Source organism: Lepidochelys olivacea (assembly GCF_965140295.1).
Source record: "Lepidochelys olivacea isolate rLepOli2 genome assembly, chromosome: 3".
NCBI classification, from domain to species: domain Eukaryota; kingdom Metazoa; phylum Chordata; order Testudines; family Cheloniidae; genus Lepidochelys; species Lepidochelys olivacea.
This window is the reverse complement of record NC_140413.1, coordinates 136,821,533-136,842,842: the sequence shown is the minus strand read 5'-3', so window position 1 is coordinate 136,842,842 and position 21,310 is coordinate 136,821,533. Positions and strand designations below refer to the sequence as shown.

Below are 21,310 nucleotides of genomic sequence, written 5' to 3'. Positions count from 1 at the left end.
AACTATCACTTCAAAAAACTCCAATCGTCTTCAGTGGGAGCAGGATCAGGCAGAATTATTTAAAACAAATTTCCCTTTAGATTTAGATTAGAAAAAAAAATTAGATAATTGAGAACATAAAGACAACATTCAAACTAAATTTTCACTATTCATGCTACTTATTTAGTTTTCATTTCAGGCTGGACAATGAAAATAGACTACTCACTTTCACTTTTGGTTTCTCATCATCATTAATGTAATATTCTAGGCAATTTCACTTTCAGGTTCTTGTAGATTAGCACAATGCTGCAATATTTGGGTCACAAATATTGTGGGGGGGATGTATTACACTTGTTTTGAGGTTTTATTTAAATGTTTCCTTTAGAATTTAACATTAATAAAATCATGGAAATGCTTCTATTGGTCACAAGTTTTGTAAAAGCTTACTTTTACAAAAAATAATTTTGGGGTTTTTCATAACATAAATGTAGATTTTTGCTTTCAATTTCCTTTTTTTAAAAAAAAGCAAATAAAACCTATATGCATTGGAGTTGAGTAACAATCCTGCAAAGTCTTTCAGGTTTGAAACACAACAGCAATGGAGATTTCAAAACAATCTAGTTCATGAATACCTCTTGCTCTCATCTGTACATTTTTAAAAGTGAGATTAGATCATAATACAAGCTAATCACTTTTAGGCCTAAATCCTTCTCTCAGTGCCAAGACCAAAGTGTCAGGCATGCACAAGGAGATATCACAGGGGCAAAAAGAGACACCCTGCTCTGCGGCCAGCATGCCCCTGTCCTCAGACTTGATTGGTACTTTCAACTACCTGAAAGGGGGTTCCAAAGGGCTCTAGACTGTTCTCAGTGGTAGCAGATGACAGAACAAGGAGTAATGGTCTCAAGTTGCAGTGGGGGAGATTTAGGTTGGATATTAGGAAAAACTTTTACACTAGGAGGGTGGTGAAACACTGGAATGCGTTGCCTAGGGAGGTGGTAGAATATCCTTACTTAGAGGTTTTTAAGGTCAGGCTTGACAAAGCGCTGGCTGGGATGATTTAACTGGGGGTCGGTCCTGCTTTGAGCAGGGGGTTGGACTAGATGACCTCCAGAGGTCCCTTCCAGCCCTGATAGTCTATGATTCTATGGTATCTGAGCTAGCCTCTCCAGCACACCGGGGGGTGGCTGCGCCTCACCAGCTCCAGACCTGCTTCCTGTGCTGTGGAACCAAGTCCGTTCCACTTCCCCTGAGGCCCCTCATAGCCCTGGGAGAAGTAGCAGAATTTGCCCCACAATATTTTTTAACAAATATACTCAAGCTGCACACGATATTTTGGTTTTTTACTACGGACCACAATGCACTAATTCTCACTCTCCACATATTTCATGCATAGGTTTGAAGATAATATATCTGAAGATAATCAAAACAGTCCATTTGTTCTACCGAAATTGAGTTTTGATGAGCCTTAAAGCACACAGCATATCAGTTGTTTGATTATTGCTAACACAAAAATCCAAATAAATTACTAGACTACAAAAAAAAAAGCACTGAAAAACTTTGTACACACACAAGCTACAACTGAGGCTCCCTCCCTTCTGACCTATCTAATGCTTTGTAAGGATTAGTTTCAAAATTTACCAGCAGCTTTGTACATATTTCCCCTCTCAGCAAAATAATATACAAAACAAAATCAGGTATGCCTTGTCTACATCTCTATGTAGTTCTGGCGTCCACAGAAGCATGTGCTTCTCCCTGAGGAGAAGAAACCCAAATCTGTCATAAATGCTAATTGGCAACGTGTCTTTAATTCAAGAGATCTCTTGTTGTTGAACATGACTAGAAACAGTTTATTAAAACCAGTGATTATATTTATGTGACCCAGTTAATAATTCACTAATTGAATTTAATTGGGGCCCACAAGAAGGGATTCCTTTCTATGTCAGAATATATTATTTGTATTTATATATATTATACAAATGCAAGAGAGAAAGGGAACTGACTGTCTAGCAGACTATTTTCTTGCTACTTGTCTGACCTTATAAAACCCACACCTACTCTCATTCAGTTTATACATACAAACAAAGCCAACCTGTTTTCTTCTGGGATATGGAGAGACATGAACTGCAAAGGATCCAAGCACTGTACCATCCAGCCTTGACGTTCACTGACCCGTGAGATATCAACCTTCAGAAAGTGGTTTGGCATTCTGCTCCACAGCACATGGGTCAAAAACTGGACATGGAGACGGGGAGGGCATTGAGGGACTGGGTTTTTATGCTCGCTTTTGAACAAGCCAGCAGACAATGGCATTACATTCTGGAGACAGCAAGAGAAGAGACAGTTAGTTTTATAATCACTATAGGACAATGCAGTGTATGATAATACACAAGACAAATGTGCTACAAACAGATATGAAATCAATGCAATGAAACAAGCATAGTATGGTAGGAATGTCGCATTTTATGCAGCTCCCAAAACAGGCTGGGGACTGGTGGTTCTCAAAGCAAAATATAAAACACTAAATAGAACTTGCCTAAAGGGATGTCATAGAGGTTTAATATCTAGCTGCCCTGAAACCAGAGATATGAAATCCAGTAATCCTTACGCCCGCTGAAACCTCAGTCTTTCATTCCTCTGAGACAGAGTTCAAGTTCTGTGCAATTCAAGTTCGCTAGAAGCAAGCAGTTTGGGTGAATCCTTGAAAACTGAAGCCCAATCTCTTCTGTATGGACATTAATGATCCCATGGCCCTATTTGTAAGAGTAAGGGTTTGCCCTGGTATTTAAACCAAAAATTGTACCCCCATCTCCACCATCACAAGTTATTATGTTCTCCTCCTAATTCAGAAGAAGCTAATTTCAGCATGAAGAATAGGATTTAAAGGCTTCCATGGAACCTTAAAAAGTCTGTGTTAGTTCTTCTGGGCTGCAACCCTTTTCATGAGACTACACAGTATCCCATACATATAAATTGACTCTGAGCTAAAACAGACATCAGTGCATTGGATATATTTAAAAATGAAAATTCTCACCATTTTTACCTACACAAGTGTACATTTGAATTCTATCATTTTGATATTATTTATACTACCAATACTGATTGTTTATATTGCGATAGGACCAAGAGGTCTCAGTTAGGATCAGGGCCCCCTTGGGCTGTAAAAGCACATAAGTGGCAGTCCCTTCTCCAGAAGGCTTGCCACTCTCTTCTATTGCAAAAAATCACTTCTCAAGACTTGTTGCTGATTGTTAAAGCCAAACCAAGGTCTTAATAAAGGCATTTTGAGCTTCAGAAAAATAGGCACTGAAGACTAGATTCGGCTCTGGTCCTCTATAGATACACAGGGCAGTAAGGCCTCTACTACCCCCTGTCCATGTCCAGCCACCAAGGACATACCCAGATCGTGCCTCTGAGCAGGGGACAGGAGAGATAGCAGGGGCTGCCCAACCTATACATCCAGCGACAAGCCTATGGGAAGGGAATGGACATGGAGTGGATGAGTCCTTAGTTTGCACAGCAAGCATTACAACAGTTAGAGTAGCTGGCTGTGCGGACAGATATGGAGTATGCTACATCGCCAACCGTATTTTATGAAATTACTCCCTGCAACAAGAGAAAAGATGGAAGAAGAATCGTGCCTCTCGAAGCCACAATTGTTCCTGATGCTCCTCCTGAGAAGGCACAGCAACACACTGCTGCACAGTAAGCCTGGAGACTCAGGCCATGTCTACACTAACACTTATGCTGGCAAAATTTTTGTCGCTCTGGGGTGTGAAAAAATGCTCTTGCACCGACATAGATTGTTGAGCTGGTTTTATTATGTCGATGGGAGAGCTCCCTCCCATCAGCATAATGCATCTACCCGAGCGCTCTTACAGCGGCACAGCTGTATCGGTACAGCTGTGCCACTGTAAGCTTGTAAGTGTAGACATGGCCTCAATCCAGCACTAAATATCCCAAATCATTAAATTCAGCTAATACACACAGTAACTTTTGTGATACAAATCTGTATATAACTATCGTAATTGTTCTTTGCTACAGAATGACAAAATATAACCAGGCTCGGGGAGTGAAATATGAGAGTTATAGAAATTGACTAAATTTGCAGTAGTGACCGATAAAATGAGCATATAGTCCCTTTCACAATGTGAATAGTACCTCACACATTCGCACTGCAGGAACGTGTGATTTTAGAATCTTTTCACAAAAGGGTGAGATTCCTCCACAATGTTCGCATTCATTTTAGCTGTGACTACCTTACATGTTCATACCATAGATGTGATGGCTTCAGAGAAGACATGATATGATCTAATGAATAAATAGTGCATACTTTAAAATTGATCTAGTCATTTTTATTCATTGCATGACATACAGCATGAAGGGTGACAAGCATAAGAAATAAATATTGTATTTACAGTTTGGAAATATTTAAGTTCTCAGATGCAACCTTAACAAAATTGTTTTATTCTGTGCCATAAGATCAAATTTCCAAGCCTACTTGCAGGCAAGAACCAAAATATGTGCCTTACAAAATGCCATACTAAACAATTGCACAAACAAAAATATCCCTAACACCGGGAACATACTGAATTCAACAAAATAGCAACAACTGGATATTATCTGATATAACAATTAAACTTATAGAGAAACGAATAAGTGTGGTCTTATTTACCTTTATCCTTCCCAACTCAAACTGGAAAACATTGGGGCTTGTAGCTTGTGCAAATACTGCAGGAAATAACTTAGTACTTGGTTCAACCTAAATCACAAACAGAAATACACAGTGACACAAGATAGGAAAACACCATCAATGCTAGGAAACCTATCACTTGTGTCAACTGCTTGTAGGTACAAACTACTTCGTGAAACTCTAGAAGATCATAATTGGGGTTCAGAAGAGAGAGAAGATTACAATCGCATCAGAGGCAATGTCTTTTCCTTTCATTTCTATTAATAAATAAGGCTAGTAAAATTCAATCTACTAGCTTTTCTCATCTGGATGAGGTGACAAAACCAAATAAATATATACCTGATAATAGGTGCTCAGTTCCTTGCCATTAGCAGTGAAGGTTAGCAGACCACTGGCAGCATCGACCACGCAACCAATCTCTAGTCCATTGTTGTTGCGTCCTTGTCCAGGGCTCATGCTCTCTCCAGCGCACACCATATAGCAGTTGCTGCGTTTGATACTGAATTTCAAGAGATACATTTGTGGCTAGCAGGTGAGCTTGTATGGGAAGGTAGAGTTGTAGTCTGTTTATTCAAATTAAATTACACTGTTGCAACCATCAGGCTACTGCTGAAACTGGAATGTTGTATTAACGTCATGGTTGAAATCCTGGCCTTATTCATAGCAAAACTCCCACCGATGGCAATGAAGCCAGAATTTCACACCATGGATTTTCCAAAGTTCCGTAAAGATGGAAGAATTATTTCTGACAAAACAAGAACCGGCCCAAACCTTTACATGAACCAGACAAAAGAGATTCCAGGAGTTAACATTTTAAATCATTTATTTTTATGCATCCCTGAACTTACAGATTCTGACCTGCACCATAAGCAGAAATGCCGTGAAAGCATAAGAACAGCCAGCCTAATTCTGGCCTGACTAGAAGCAGGACGTACCACAATTCTAACAAGAGACTGTTCTCACTTGACTTTGCAGACTGAAGATTTTGCAGGCTCGGGGCCTGAATGACTGAAATGGCACACAAAGGCGGTACTGCTTCTATTTTTCAATATACATAATTTTGATCAGGCAATTATTTCACGTATTCTTCGCAGTGGAGATACAAACAGGTAAATTATATTAGTGATGAAACTTTACCGCACCTTTACCTGTCATCAGTTATTTTACTTTCAATAACATGGTACTACATCCATGGATCTTGACTTCACGTTTCCAAACAAAAACATAACAGCAGCTATACTGGGTCAGATCATTGGTCCATCCAGTGGTTCTAAACCTTTTCCGACAACTGTACCCCTTTCAGGAGTCTGATTTGTCTTGCGTAACCCCAAGTTTCCCCTCACCTAAAAACTACTTGCTTACAAAATCAGACATAAAAATACAGAAGGGTCACAGCACACTATTACTGAAAAATTGTTTACTTTCTCCTTTTTATCATATAATTATAAAATAAATCAATTGGAATATAAACGTTGTACTTACATTTCAGTACATAGCGCAGTATTAACAAGTAATTGTATGAAATTTTAAGCTGTACTGACTTCAGTAGTGCTTTCTGTGTAACTTAATGTAATACTAGGCAAATATCTAAATGAGTTAATATATGCCCTGGAAGACCTCTGCATACCCCATTTGAGAACCACTGCTCTAGCCCAGTATCCTGTCTTTTGACAGTGGCCAATGCCAGGTGCTTCAGAGGGAATGACCAGAACAGGTAATCATCAAGTGACCCATCCCCTGTCATCCACTCTCAGCTTCTGGCAGTCACAGGCTAAAGACATCCAGAGCATGGGGTTGCATCTCTGACCATCTTGGCTAATAGCCATTGATGGACTTATCCTCCATGAATTTATCTAATTCTTTTTTGAACCCAGTTATACTTTTGGCCTTCACAGCATCCCCTGGCAATGAGTTCCACAGATTGACTGTGCATTGTGCGAAAAAGTACTTCCTTTTATTTGTTCCTGCTCCCTATTAATTTCATTGGTTGACCCCTCAACATTTACAAGCCTGATTCTCCTCTGTAATTCCCATTTTATACCAGGTGCTAGATGTTTAAAAACATACCAAGTATAAAACAATTCAATTAAAAAGAAAAATAATTGGAACCAACCTCTCATGAACCTTTCCTTTTTCATCCCCTAGTGTCACTGTAACGGTGCGTACTCTGTCCAAGTCAAAGGTCATGTCATATTGATGGAAGTCAGATGTAATCCAGCCCACCCAGACATTAGCAGGTTCTTGCCCAGGAAATATTCTCACTGAGTAATAGTACTGTCAATAAATTAACAATATCGCATGGCGTTAATATCTGGTGTATGTTATAATTTTGATTCAGAATTAATTTGTTGTTTTAAAATCTCGTAGTTTATTTTTCACAATCTAACTGGGATGAATCAGCTTTTGTGAACAGATATAGTCTTGTCTGAGAGTAATTCATTACTAGAGCAATGGAAGAACGATGATTGCTTTGCACGGACATGTTCTTCAAAAAAGCGGTCTGATTTAAACTGAAAGACAAGAGGATAAAAAAAATGCATGCAGAAACATTGGCGGTATGTTCACATTACAGTAGTAGAGGATTAATAGACATACAGGTGCATTATTATGCCTGCAAACTCTGGAAACACAGTAAACTGAGCAGATTTAAGGGGCTGAGCCTGTCACTGATCCAGGCACAAAACTCCCATTACTTTCAATGGGACTTCCACATTTCATACTCTGAATCAGGATCATGTATTTAGTTGTTGACTCTAACTCTCTATGTTTGAGTAGCTCTGGGCTTGACTAGCTGTTTCAAAATAGGGCCATATTCTGCCTTTGTTCTGTTGCCCATGGAAGTTCTTTTAAGCACAGATCCAAGTTAAGTCTCTTCAAATAGGAGTTGTTTGGGATTTGGGGCTAAGTAGGAGGCAGGTCAAAATGGAATGAGTGTGGTGATCTCAAGTTTTGTTACACAGTACTACTGCAGAAAAGTGCATAAAAAATATGGCCTGGAAATAAAAGGGAGAAAAATTGAATGTGTTCACTGTGACTCCTACTAGCAAAAGTAAGCAATTGTTAGAAAAGCAAATAGCAAAAATATGAACACTGCGTTGCCATACCGTAGAAGTATGCATCAAGTAATCATAGTCATCTCTGTCATCTGCCAGAACATCCTCTGTGAGCCGTGCCGAGTGGCTTGTGCTGTAATCTGGCTTTGTCCTTCTGAGCATAAACCTGTAATACAGCAAAGTACTGAGGACGGAGTAAAATCACAACCTATATCAATTCTGAGCAAATCAATACACACAAACACGCACACACACACACACACACACAGGAATTCCGCAGATATAAATTACCCTAAAAGATTTAGTAGTTGGGTCCAGATTGTTATTTATTGTTTACATCAGGTATGGGTAGAATAAGTGCTTTACAGAAGACACAGGGTAAAATTTTCAAACTTGCCTAAGTGACTTAGAAGCTTAAATTGTTGGATCATATTAAAGAAGTTCTGTATTAAAATCACAAATGAGTTTGATTCCCCAGAGTTTAAATTCCAGGGTATTACTAATTAAGAGGTCTCTTGGTTTTTGGTACTGTTTCTCTCCCTCTATGTGTGAAACTTGCAAGCTGCTAACTGTGTTAGTACATTCTAAGACAGAGTCTGTTCTCAAAGCAATTCACAAGAGAGAGAGACTCAAAGCAATACTCTAACAACAGAAACAGCACCCAGAGACTCCCCACCCTTTTGTTGTATTAACAATTGTGATTAAAATAGAGATAGAGGATGTATGTGGATGGATGCTTGGTGTGGATAATAACTGAATGATCAGGGAGGTGCCAGCCTAAGAATCCAGTGTCCATCGGCTGAAGAAGGTGTCAAGTGGAAATAACCAGAGGACCCCACCCGGAGGGCAGACTGGAATCCACCCAACAGCCTCAAGAATGGGAGAACCAAAGAACAAGATAACATCTTGGAGCCGTCAGGAATGTGCTATCTGCTGATTGATTCAGCAACAGCATGATGAAGCAATTCCCATAGACTGGCATAGGAAGAAATTCCTATAAAAATAGACTCTAAAAAGTGAGAACTTTGGGGTCTGATTCTGCAAACCAACTTCCAGGAGCATCAGATGAGCATCTGACAAGGCCCTGCTCCCTCCTCATGTCCAGGCCACCTGGCCAGTGGCTTGGCATGAGCAACTCTAAGGCTGGTAACTATGATAACAACCTTGCAGAACCTGTGTGTGTGTGTGTTTGTATGAATGAATGTGTGACTAAATATGAGATTGAATGGAATGTTATAACTATAACTAACTGCTTACTATGATTCTTTCTGTATTCACAATAAATGTGGTGTTTTGCCTTTTTCCCTTTAATAAGATCCTGCTGGTTTTTATTTTATTGGTACAACAAAATCCTATTCTCAAAAGTCATTTAGGAGCCTAAGTTCCATTGACTTGAAATGAGTGTTTGTCTCTTAAGTACTTATGTCATTTATAAAAATGGACTTAGGCTCCTAAGTCAGTATGGAGCTTTTGAAAATTTTATCCACTGCCCCTATTCTAAAACTTTACAATTTAACATAACACAACAAGCTAGGGGGCGAGCAAAAGTACAGAGGGAATGGAAGGATGAAGGTTTCAGTAATATGTCTGGACAGTTACTAAGTTAGGTATGTGTATCTCATGGATCAGATGGGGAAGGGGAGGGTTTGTTTGATTACCTCTGAAAACGATAAAGATATAACATAGTGAATATTCTTGCCTCACTTAATTGGGGCATGGGGAAAGACCATGAAAGTTCAGATGTTCACCAAAGCTTATCTAAATATCTTTGGCCTTTGCTGGAAGTCTTATAAGCATCATTTTCTGATGAAATTTCCAGTATTTCCTAGTTTTGACAGGATCAGAAAAAACCCTCTGGCACTTTTAGAGTGCCTTTCATCGGAGAATGTCAAAAGACTGCATTTAGCCTCACAATACCCTTAGAGGAAGGCTTCTTTTATAGATTTCTGTTTCTTCTATTTAACAGATGATGAAAGTGAGGTACAGGGAGGTTAAATGATATGCTTATTGTTACACAATGATTCAGTGGCGGTGCTGGGAATAGAACCAAGGAGTCCTGACTGTCAGTTTAGCACTAACCACAACTTTACAAACTCTCCACAGAAAACTTTTACTGGTGATATGGAGAGGGATTTAAAATGAATTTTCTAGTAATGTTTAAAGCAAACCCTACCCACCGTATTATGACAAAAACAGATCAAATATGTTACTGACCTTTGTTTAAGACGTGAAGGTTTCTCTTGAGTGTAATCCTTGTGGTTATTGAACTCTTGTTTTGTAGCTTCTTTTTCTTTTTCTGCCCGATCAGGCACTAGGTGACCATGAGCTGTCTTCATCAGAACCTCAAAATCAGAATCAGCATCATAATCCTCCAAGTCGCTTTTTGGGCCAAAAAGACCAGTGCCTGGCAACCCTCCTGCTGATGTTTTGGAGAATACTTCTGCACACTCAATTGGCATGCTCAAGCGAAAAAACATGATGCCTATTTTGCTGTTCTGTGAGCCAAAGGACTTCTGTGTGACCTTCAAACAGGGGGAGCTGTCTACGGTGCCATCTATTCTCATCACCTATCAAATATAAAAGCTCATCTATTATAAAAGTATATGTCTTCTCCGCCTCCTCCCAAATGTTCCAGTTTGATTTTTAGCATAATATATTTAAAGTATTTAGAGTTACAAAATGATTACATGTTACAATATGGCCTAGACATTTAATTAAACATCAGCATGCCCTATAGCAGCAAGAGCAGGTAAATCCATTGACAAGTGAATGGAATTGCTTCCTTTTAGCACTGATAAACTGGATATACAGTCAAAGACTATCCCCACTATTTTTTGCAATAGTAATCCAACCTTGGCCAGTATGATCCATAATAACTCAAACACAAGGCACAGATATAAGAGAAAGAACAATATTTCTTTTTACCTATGCTTCCTGATATACTTCAATAGGGACAGAGTTTCTATTTCATTCAAATATGGCTTTCATGTGGTCTGGTAAAAACTGATCGCAATTGTGTAGAGTTATATGTATTTTGAAAACGTATGCATTTGTACAGATTTTTGTTATTGGATAAAACAAACAATCTGCAAACGGCCTATCGTCTATGCACATGGGTCCATATATAAATTGAGTAACAATTTCCGTTGAATTCGTGAATTTAGAGTATTACATTGAATTTGTGCACGAGAGCATAAAAAGGTGACCGGAATTTCGGTTCCTGTATTTAAATGCCTGTGGAGGACAGTCAGCAACAGTACATGTACAACTCTGAAGTGTCTTTATATATTACAGTCCATATTTTGAGAGAGAGAGAGAGAGAAATACTATTAAGATCGCAAAGGTGAGGTCACAGAAGTTAGGAAAATACCAGAGATGACGGTTACCAAGGCAGTCTTAACTCTGCTCCCTTGTGCATATGCCTTATGATACAGGGTAATATTTTCAAAAGAACCTAAGTCATTTAGTACCCTAAGACCCAGATTTTTAAAAGTGTTTAGGTGTTCCTTTGCTCAGCTGACTTAGGAACCTAAGTCCCTTTTGAAAATGAGACTTAGGAGCCTAAGGCTCATTAAAAGTCAATGAGAGACTCCAAAGAGCCTGTGTCACTTTTAAAAATGATATTTAGGAGTCGCAGTGCTGATTAGAGAAAGGTCTACATACCTCTAAAAACTGAGCTTAAGTCACTTAGGTGCCTGTGAAAATATTACTCATAATCTTTGACTTTTTTTTTTTTTGGGTAGAATCCTTGTCTCATTCAGTGTGGAGTTTGTATAGAGTGCAGTATAAAACTTATGGGACAACAAGATAAAAGCAAGTATTAAAAATTTACCTCACCCATGGAGCACTATCTGATCTACACTATTGAATGAAGTAGGAATCTAAGTTAAAAACAATATAATTCAAGATTGTTTCATGATGTACTCATGCAAAGGGGTAGCATTAAGGTTGCACAAGCAACCTTAACTCTGGAACTTTCAGGCTTTTGACAGCTCAACTTGGCAAGCTTAACATATTATTTTATTATTTAGGAGTCTAATACATTCATGCTCTTCCAAGAGATCACTCATTGGCTGACAGAATTCATCATCATGTTCTCATTGAGCTACAATCATAGTTTACCAGGGTGAGTAAGTGCATGTCAGATGCCAACACTGATATTCATATTCAAAGGGAAGGCTGAAATAGCAAAAGCAGCAAGTTAACTGTAGAGTTCATTTAATTAAAACAAATTTGTGAAAAATTAACAGGAAACCTTAATGTAGAACACAAACCTCAACGTGTTCATGGTTTGGTGGCACTGGGAAAAACTGAGGGAGTCTCTTGCTCAGCCACATGGTAATGTCTCTGTTTGTATTAACAGCAAAGGGTTCATAGCCTTCTTGTAAGCCACAGATAGTAAAATATTTCAGTGAGCTGACATCTTTGCCAAAGTTCATTCTTCCCACTTGAGACAAGCCCAGGCTGCACACAGGTATAAATCCTATAGAAAGAAAGAAAGAAAGAAAGAAAGAAAGAAAGAAAGAAAGAAAGAAAGAAAGAAAGAAAGAAAGAAAGAAAGAAAGAAAGAAAGAAAGAAAGAAAGAAAGAAAGAAAGAAAGAAAGAAAGAAAGAAAGAATTTATGCATCCCATATATTACAGAAGTGTTTTCTTGACATAACACAGCCAGAAATGGTTTGGGATAAAAATGCATGAAACCCAAAAAGTTCAAACTCCTGTATTAGGGCATAGTAGTCTACCTTCCAGGAATCAGCAAGCAGCACATCTCTGTTATTGTTCTGTATACAAGCCTCTCTAAAAGGAGATGCAGCAAGAAATAATATCACATACCAGATAATTCACTGTTCAGAAATATCAGACAGTGATTGCCATATTGACCATAAGGCCAAATTCTCTGCTGATGACCAGTGCTGCCAGCGCTCATGATTTTACAAGACTTACAGCATTTGATTTTGCTCATCAAGCTTCAGCTCAGAGTTCTGGGGGTTTTCGTTTTTTTTTTAAAACAAGAACCTCACCTTTCCTTTAAAAAAAATGTTTCTGGCCCCAATGGCTGCAGAGAAGAACTTGAAAACATGGCCCAAAGGTAACCTAAAGGTTTGAAAACCAGACGGGCAAATAAAAAGAACCCACATTTATTTCTTTAAATCTCATTATTTTTGTACCAATCTTATGATATTTTGGGGTCAGATTCATGACTTATGAATGCTTAGGGTAGGCAATATTGTACTGTAACTTCCGTGAAGTTGATGGATGGGGTTGTCCTTGTGTAGCATCAGGTGCAAGTTTGGGGCACAACGCGAGAACAAGATTGGTCTCTTGGTACTTCACATCTAAGAGAAGACCCTATTCATTAAAGAATGAAATTCACTCCTGTGCTGAGTAAACACAAGACCTATGCACCACTTCAAAAATTACATTAAGACATCTCTGGTTGTTAGGTTCAGTCTGTTATTTTAGAAAATGAAGAAAATGTATTTTCTTTCTCCTGTTCATCCTTCTTGTTCCCCTTTCATCTAACAATACTATTGAAAACTTATTTGACCTCTCTGCTAAAAAAAATAATCTATTAAGTTTAATAAAAGTGTCAAAAAGGTAATTCCCGTATTGCCCCCCAAGAAATGTAAATCTGGATGCTCCACTCCATTACGCTGGTAGAGGTGAGTAGAATCTAATGAAATTGGGAAGGAGAAATGGTAATGGTCAACAGGCAGAGCAGCTGGATCTTCCCATTCTTTGGGGCCCCTGAAATTAGGGGCTATGCAGGGTGGGAAGGAGCAGAGCCTCCATTCATGACATGCTCTGCATACACAAGTAGAAGAATGTCACAGCCAAAAGCCACAGTGGTTAATGCTGTTCTGCATTAACTTCCAGACTTCAAAACTTCCTCCGAATATTTCATTACAGATAAAAGAGATTCACTGTCATTTACATGTATGTTAAGCACAATAAACATAAGGCCAGAAACTACAAGCCGTAGACTCTAGTCGGTAAGATTAATATCTGAACTTCTATCTTTGTGGCCAGGCTCTTAGTAATGAGACATCAGTTTCATACACAGATAATGAGATTGCTCAGTCACTGTGATTTATGACTACTTTTTATTGCAAATCTATTAAATATCTATTGTTAAAATATTATACAAACCATTTCTCAGCAGAATATGAGAACTAAATGGGAAAAATCATATTAAACAATTTATAACAAGAGGAGTTACATTTGCATAAATCAATATATATTTAAATTAATATTTGCCTTGCAGTTTAACTTACAGGGAAGGTAACATGCACGCTGCACAGTTCAACGAACCATGAATGATTGCAAATGTTTTTAGGCAAAGCCAAAAATCACAGCTCTGTCTGCAGTAGGATGACAAATCTTGATGCATCACTCAAGAAGAGTTGTTCTTGGGAGCAATTGTCCCTGGGGGCAGCAGTTAGTGTAGTTACAGGAAGGGTGTTCAGAGAAGACAGCATGGACCTCTGTAATGCAACTCATCACTTGCAAGTTTCCACTTTATATATGGCAGGAGAAACCCATCTAGATATAAGTTTATCAGACTTACAGCACATGCCTGCCTGCCTAACACCTTGTCTCCCTTTACCCCTGTTTCTTATTGATGTAAAGCACTTTGAGAGTTCTTCAGCATGAAGGTCAACATATGAAGGTCAGTCACTCTTGGGTAGAACTGCCCAGCGCTGAGCAGGCATTCAAGAGGAAGAAGGAACAAAAAGCCTCCCTTCCCATTTCTCCCCTTGCAAAAGGGGAAAGCACAACTGCAATTCTTGTGCTAAGGGAGCACAAAGACAGTACAAAAGTAGGTACCGCACAGCAGCATTAATCTTTCCAGAGTGGGTGGTATTATAGCCCGGCCCCACACTCCACAACAACATGCTTGTAAAGAGTGGTGTCAGGATTCTCCTCCCCAGGCACTCTAAGGAAGCAGGCACTGGAGGAAGTGATGTGTCTCAGTGACTCAATGTCTCCTGCAGCTCTCAGTGGAGCAGTACAGCCCTGCACCATCCTCAATATAAAGAAGTCTTTAAGTAGCATTGATATAACATACACCTTGATGCAAATGACTCTGGAAACAACATACAATATTCCACACAAAACCTGATTTCATTTTTTTTTAAATAGCATTATAGATTGAAAACTATGAGTGCATGCCATGTTTGTATGAGGAGTTTTGGAACAGTCAGAATGCTATTGAAGTTATTAGTGACAGTACAGATGAAGCATTTAAGAAACTGTAGGTGTATTTCTTTGATGTAGATAGGATTTTGTCTCATAAAGGAAAAAATATATATTTAGAATGAAATTTCTAAGAAGTCCCTGTCATCCACTCTGAAGAAAAAAAAGTGAACATGTAAAAAAGAGCTCCAAAATTTACTCAAAAACAGGAAAGTGGAAGAATCAAATGCCATCTACATCAAATTCATGAGAGTTTGCAATATAAGAGCAGCTAGTTAAGGTGGGTTTTAGCAAGGGTCAATGTTTCATGTAAGGAAGTGGCAATATTTTTACCAAATTCTGTATCTACAGCTATTGGAGATCCAACTCAGATGAGATAGTCCCTTACTACAGCAATCAGCTCATAAATGAAAGAGCTTAGTTATGCATAATACAGGTAGTGGCAGTTGCTGTGATGAGCAGAAGCAGGCAGGAAAACAGTAGGAGTGTAGAAGCTGAGTATATAAAGAAAATGCAGTCCTGCATCTCATCACCCCTAACAAGAAAGGGAAATGAGTGGTGTACAAGATGACACACATACATTATTAATTCTACTACATGCATGCATGCATGTCTGTCAGATCTGGAGTAGCATTCTCACAGAGGCACACATTATTAGAAATATAGTACACAGTTGCTTCTCATCACACATTCACTAACTTGGTAAAATGAATAGGAATCATAACCTTAGCAGACACCTGTTTTTCAGAGATACCTTAGTACAATAAATACATCTGTAAGTTGTCTTTAAGTTACGCATATCTCACCACGCAGCCTACATTGCAATGAATTTTGAACTAAATCCTTACCCAGGAAAATTTTTCACTTGACATCAATTGGCTAAATGCAGAAGGTTCTCATTAACTCAGTAACCAGTCAGTGTGACATGCAGATGAGAATTCTGTATCATCAGCCCAGTTCCACAGGCACCAGATTAATCACCAACTCATTCTGCAATAGCCAAAATCCCCCAAATACCCCACAGTGGACCAGTATTTGCTGTGGTGCCTCATAAATTGAGTGAAAATGGTTGAAGATGCCTGTGGCAGCATTAATTTGCTCCACAGGTTAAATCCTGCCTTGACTTACATGCAATGCAACCACACCAAAGTAGATGCAGTTGCACAGGGCATGAGACAGGGTAGGATTTGCCTCTCCCCTCTCCTGCAGGTTGCTTCTGGCAGATGCATATTGAATAAGGGGTTTGATCCTGACTACAACTCCATCCACTTTTTCCACATCCAAGGTGAACCACATGATGCCACCCTTTGCTCACTGCAAAAGGATAAGGGCAGCATAATTTCTGTGTAATTTATACTCTTTTGGAGAAGACGGGGTGCAACTTGTAACCTTTTTGCCACATATACAGTGCAGACATGAAAATCATACTCTGAAGTTGCATTGGTGTAACTGGGGACGGAATTTGAATCATACTATTTACCTGGCTGAATATTCAGAATTATAATGCATGAATACACCATGCCTCCTGCATGAAATCTCTCTTGCACCTACATATATAAATGTGCAATTATCATTTAATAGTTATGTTTACTACTGACAAGAATGATATCTCAGTTCTGCCACAATTCTGTGGAACTCTTCTTGTTGGCAGCAGACCCTAAAATAGGGGCCTGTGAACCTGATTGGTAACTTGGCAGAGAGCCATGTTCCTTTTTCCCTGTTTGTAAATATGCTATAACACTAGCACTGGCTTATAAGTAGGCTGTGTCCTCTAAAGCAGGGCAGATGGCTCTGACAAATCGTCATCTTTTTCCTGAAGTGAAAAGCTTCATTCTGCAGCAACCTAAGTCTCCAACTGCCTGAAGCTGGGAGTGGACAAAAGGGGATGGATCAGTCAAAATTTCCCTCTGAAGCATCCAGTACTGGCCACTGTTAACCTCTCAATTACCCTATCAGTTCAATGCTTGCGGTGGGGGGTGGAAGAGATCATTCTTGCCTGCTTTTTGAGGGTAGGTCTACACTACAGCAGGAATGGACACTGAGATCGATCCACCAGTGGTCGATTTAGTGGGTCTAGTGAAGACCTGCCAAACTAACAGCAGATCACTCTCCAGTCGACCCCTGTACTCTACCCCCAACGAGAAGAGTAAGGTAAGTCAACAGGAGATTTTCTCCCATTGACTCCCCACAGTGTAGACCCTGCTGTAACTCGACCTAAGGTACGCCAACTCCAGCTACATTATTCACGTAGCTGGAGTTGCGTAACATAGGTCAACTTTCCACGGTAGTGTAGACATAGCCTGAGTTACAGCTGTAAGACTTTGTTCAGTAATAAGGGCTGCGAAGTTCACAGAATTGTGTACACTAGTAGGTGGAAGCAGGAGTCTTCTACTCACACTCACCACATCTTCTTTGAGTGGGGAATGTAAATGAAACCAGGAGCAGCTCTAGGGCAGCACTGACAAAAATGAGCACTTCCTTTTCTTATGGCAGAGCTGGGAAAGCTGATGCAGGAGTAGTCATTTAACTTTCATCAGTTCTACTAACTCTACATCCTACTAAAATAGAGGCCAAAGAAAGTACAATGTAACCTGTTATTAAAAGCTATAATTTTGAAAGCACAGTAACATACTCTAAGAGATGTGTGCTCATCAGTCAATGTAAGCGTCCTTAGCATGTAGAGACACATGCCATTTCAACTGACAAATGCACATGCAACAATGTGCTATTGCTCAATTACATCAACTTACTTACACTCTGTGAATATGGCACAGAAAATATTTACAGTGGGGATTAATGCTCACTATAGCAGACTAGAAAACTGAAGCTTTTTTTTTAATTAAGAGAGAGAAATAAGAATTTATTTTCATGACCCCAGAAAAGTGCTGTTATATTCAGCATTGTGTAGCACGGGGACAAGGCCCAAAAAGGAAAACCACTGTCCCATGACATGAATATGGGACAGGCAGCAGGGAAGTCATAGAAAGAGGATTTGATTCAAAGCCAACTCAAGTGAATGGAAAGACTCCCAGTGGTTAACCGGTCTTTTGATTAGACACCTTCTGCACTCTGTGAACTGCTCCACAACACTTTGATGACAATGTGGAGAGGAACTTGTGAACAGGATAAGGACTCTCTCTTCTATATATGTTTCTATTACAATGGGATCACACTCAGTGCTCTATAAATAATTAATATCAGGCAAGGCTTGAGGAAGCCCATTGTCTCTTGTATGTCTGCAGAAACATCTCTCAGAGTTGTTTCAATGCCTTTTTGAAACTGGAAGCACAAATTGCGTCACATAATACTGCAAATGCAGACAGAATGAAGCAACTTTGTGTTCTACATTGAATATTTTGAGGGTGAAATTCTACTGGGCAATACAATCATGTTTCTAGCAAGCCATTTAGAGATTATTTACCAATATATAATCATTCAGAAAAACAGAATACAAACTTTCAAAATATGCAGTGAACAAACACAAATCTCCATTAACAGGGACCTGTCAAGTCTGAGAGATTTAAAATTCCATCTAGCACTTTAATTTTTGTTTGTGGGTGTGTGCATTTTTCTGAGCACCACACTAAATTATTCAGAAACACTTTTATCAGACATTTGCAGCCCTACAGTGGTTCTGCAACTGTAGCTATTAAAATCAATTCTTAATTCTACATCCCTGTCACTGAAGCAAACTTGAGAATTAGGCCTAATCCAAAGCCCACCAAAGTCAATGGAAAAACTTTTCATTGTAAAAATCAAAATCAGAGCTCATCTTCTTTGCACCAACATTTAATTTACCTTCATTTTTCTTTTGAGGGCCTGAAGATAAACCTCAGAAACAACCCCCCCCGCCCCCCAAGTGCAAATATTGTTACACCCAACAGTGGTTTGATTACATATGGGAGTACTAACAGTCTGCAGCCAATTGCCTAGAAATGGGACAGCAAGATGCACTGTTTACCTGCGGTACAACAGTATAATGGCACAAGACATGCCTATTTGAGAGCTGTCTTATACAAGAATGCCCGAACGGTATTGCCATAGCTGCAGTGAATGGCGGTACTTGAAGTGTAGATTTCTTCGTATACAAGAAAAGGTGCAGCTTTCTGCAGGAGTGGCCCACAATTTTGGAACCTATTCCTGCCCTTTGTACAAAACGGATTAGATTTGTTGCCCTTCAGGACAGACTGAAATGTTTATTTATTTACTTACTCAAGCTTTAGATGTGACTGAAAGTTTTCTTTAGCAGTTGTACCTTTCATTGTTGATTGGCTTCTCCCAAAACACACAGTTTATTACAAAATCTTTTGCCATGATGCGATGCAATGGGTATGTGGTGTTTGTTTTGTTTCTATGTTATATTGGCATTAGGATATTTTTTAACCATTATTTATATTGTAAATGAAAGTTTATGCATACAAACCCCAGGGATGGGAAGTGGGTGCACATAAGCCCAATTAGGTGATGGGGGAAAGAGAGGTACACGTAAGCCTGGTTTGAAGGGAAACAGAAACACATAAAACTTCTTTATCAGGAGAAAAAAGAAAAGGAGGACTTGTGGCACCTTAGAGACTAACCAATTTATTTGAGCATAAGCTTTCGTGAGCTACCAGTTCTGAAGAAGTGCCTCAGTACTGTAACAAAATGATGAACCAAGCTGCTCTAACTGAAATCACTAGTGCTCAAGATCAGCATCATACAGTAATTACTATTCTATTTCCACTGATGTTCACCCTTTTGCCCTATGCAGTTCTCAGCTAAATGAGAGAAAGCAAAGTTACTGTAAAGCAATGCCAAGTAACAAGTATTTTTCTGCCAAACTATGCTGTGCACATGTGACAAAGCTGCATTCTCATCTGCTTGTACACCCACAAAGAGCATGTTAAAAGGATGTCAACCCACAATAGGCACAATCTAGCAACAAAAGCAAGTTAACAGCACAAAGCGTGCAACCACTTACCATCACCAACCTCGAAGTCCTTGAATGCAAGCTCTGAACCTGAGTCATCGAGCAGGATTTCACCATTCAGGGTGAACATCATGGTGTGCTCGTTCATGTCAACCATACATCCCACAACATCCCCTGCCAGCCAAGAGCGGCCAAAATGCTCATTACCCTGGTGCCACCGCTGGGCCTGAAAAGGATTTCAGAGAAGGATAAAAACAATGAGAGTATTTCCCTCCCCCTCAGTGATATGACTAATAATCATCCCCCTCAATTAACACAGCACTAGAATTAATACTTTTACAGCAACTCATTCTGAAACAATGCTCATGAGTATCACAATTATACTTTGAGAGTGGCAATCCTACAATTAATTTTGTTGAAGCTCTCCGAACATCAGCATTATAAAATGAGGCCCAGTGAATAGATGAGTTAAATTGATATTTCAGCATATTAGTAACACATGTAAGAGCATATTTTATTTTTATTTGGAAGATCTACAAAAGGTCTGTCATGAAAATAATATGGTCTCAATTGCAAAGTTAAATAGCTGCTTTATAGTATTTTTTAAATTTTATGCTTCCAAGCAATCTTCAAAAATATGTTATTCTTGATGAATTTATTTAGATTTATGCAACATGCTTGCCATGCTCTCTATCGGCCTGAACATGCTGAGCAATTCTTGGTGCTGAGCAATTCTTGGAAGTGATGAGCACCCTCAGTTCCCACTTGTTTCTATAGAAGTAGTTGAGGGCATTCATTACCTCAAAGAGTGGCTCAGCACCTTGCATGACTGACCTCTAGAGGAATAAATATTGCAGGTTTGGATGGATGCCTGTTGTGGAGTTTGCATGAGAGCAGAATCTAAATAAATACATACAAATTCTTAGAAAATTTACACAAAAAAACCCCACTATCAATGTACCTCTTCCTAACACACCCATTCTATCAGGACTAAGTTTCCATCCCTTACTCCCACTCCTCAAAAGCCTGGGAGAACACATGAGACTTGCGGCATGCCCTGAAAGTCAACAATCTCAAGCTCTCTTTGACCAAGGGGGGAGTGAATTCCAGAACTGCCGAACCTTCATCTAAAATCCCTCCTGTAAACAGCCTCCCAAATAAACTGGAATCTGTTAATTCTAGCACCTCAGCTGATCTCAACTTCTGTGGTACAAGAGGATAGAGCCATTCTTAAAAGATAGTCACAGCTAAAGTCCTTAAGAAATGTATCAGTCAAAACCAACACCTTATACAGCACCTGGAAATCAGATGGGAACTGGAATAGAACACACAGCAAAGGTAAAATGTGCTTCTTGCAGGAAATACAACTAAGAAGGGGGATAATGTCCATTTCATTAATCTTAGCAAAACAAAAAGTATTACTAAAATCCCAATATTGGCTTACAAATAGACTGAAGGAGTTTTTACCTGAGATTGTATTA

General features: G+C 39.2%; 1 protein-coding gene across 1 annotated transcript in view; it reads right to left on the bottom strand.

The window, feature by feature from the left end:
• The window catches only part of RYR2 (ryanodine receptor 2), a 717,900-nt gene that overhangs the window by 267,548 nt on the left and 429,042 nt on the right, over positions 1-21,310 (bottom strand). Inside the window, exons 29-36 of the mRNA XM_084622892.1 lie at positions 19,881-20,055; positions 12,000-12,208; positions 9,940-10,292; positions 7,777-7,891; positions 6,786-6,946; positions 5,012-5,171; positions 4,655-4,741; positions 2,072-2,298 (exon numbers count right to left, since the gene is read on the bottom strand). Of these exons, the coding sequence (XP_084479018.1) occupies positions 2,072-2,298; positions 4,655-4,741; positions 5,012-5,171; positions 6,786-6,946; positions 7,777-7,891; positions 9,940-10,292; positions 12,000-12,208; positions 19,881-20,055 (1,487 nt within the window). The remainder of the gene's footprint in view (positions 1-2,071; positions 2,299-4,654; positions 4,742-5,011; positions 5,172-6,785; positions 6,947-7,776; positions 7,892-9,939; positions 10,293-11,999; positions 12,209-19,880; positions 20,056-21,310) is intronic.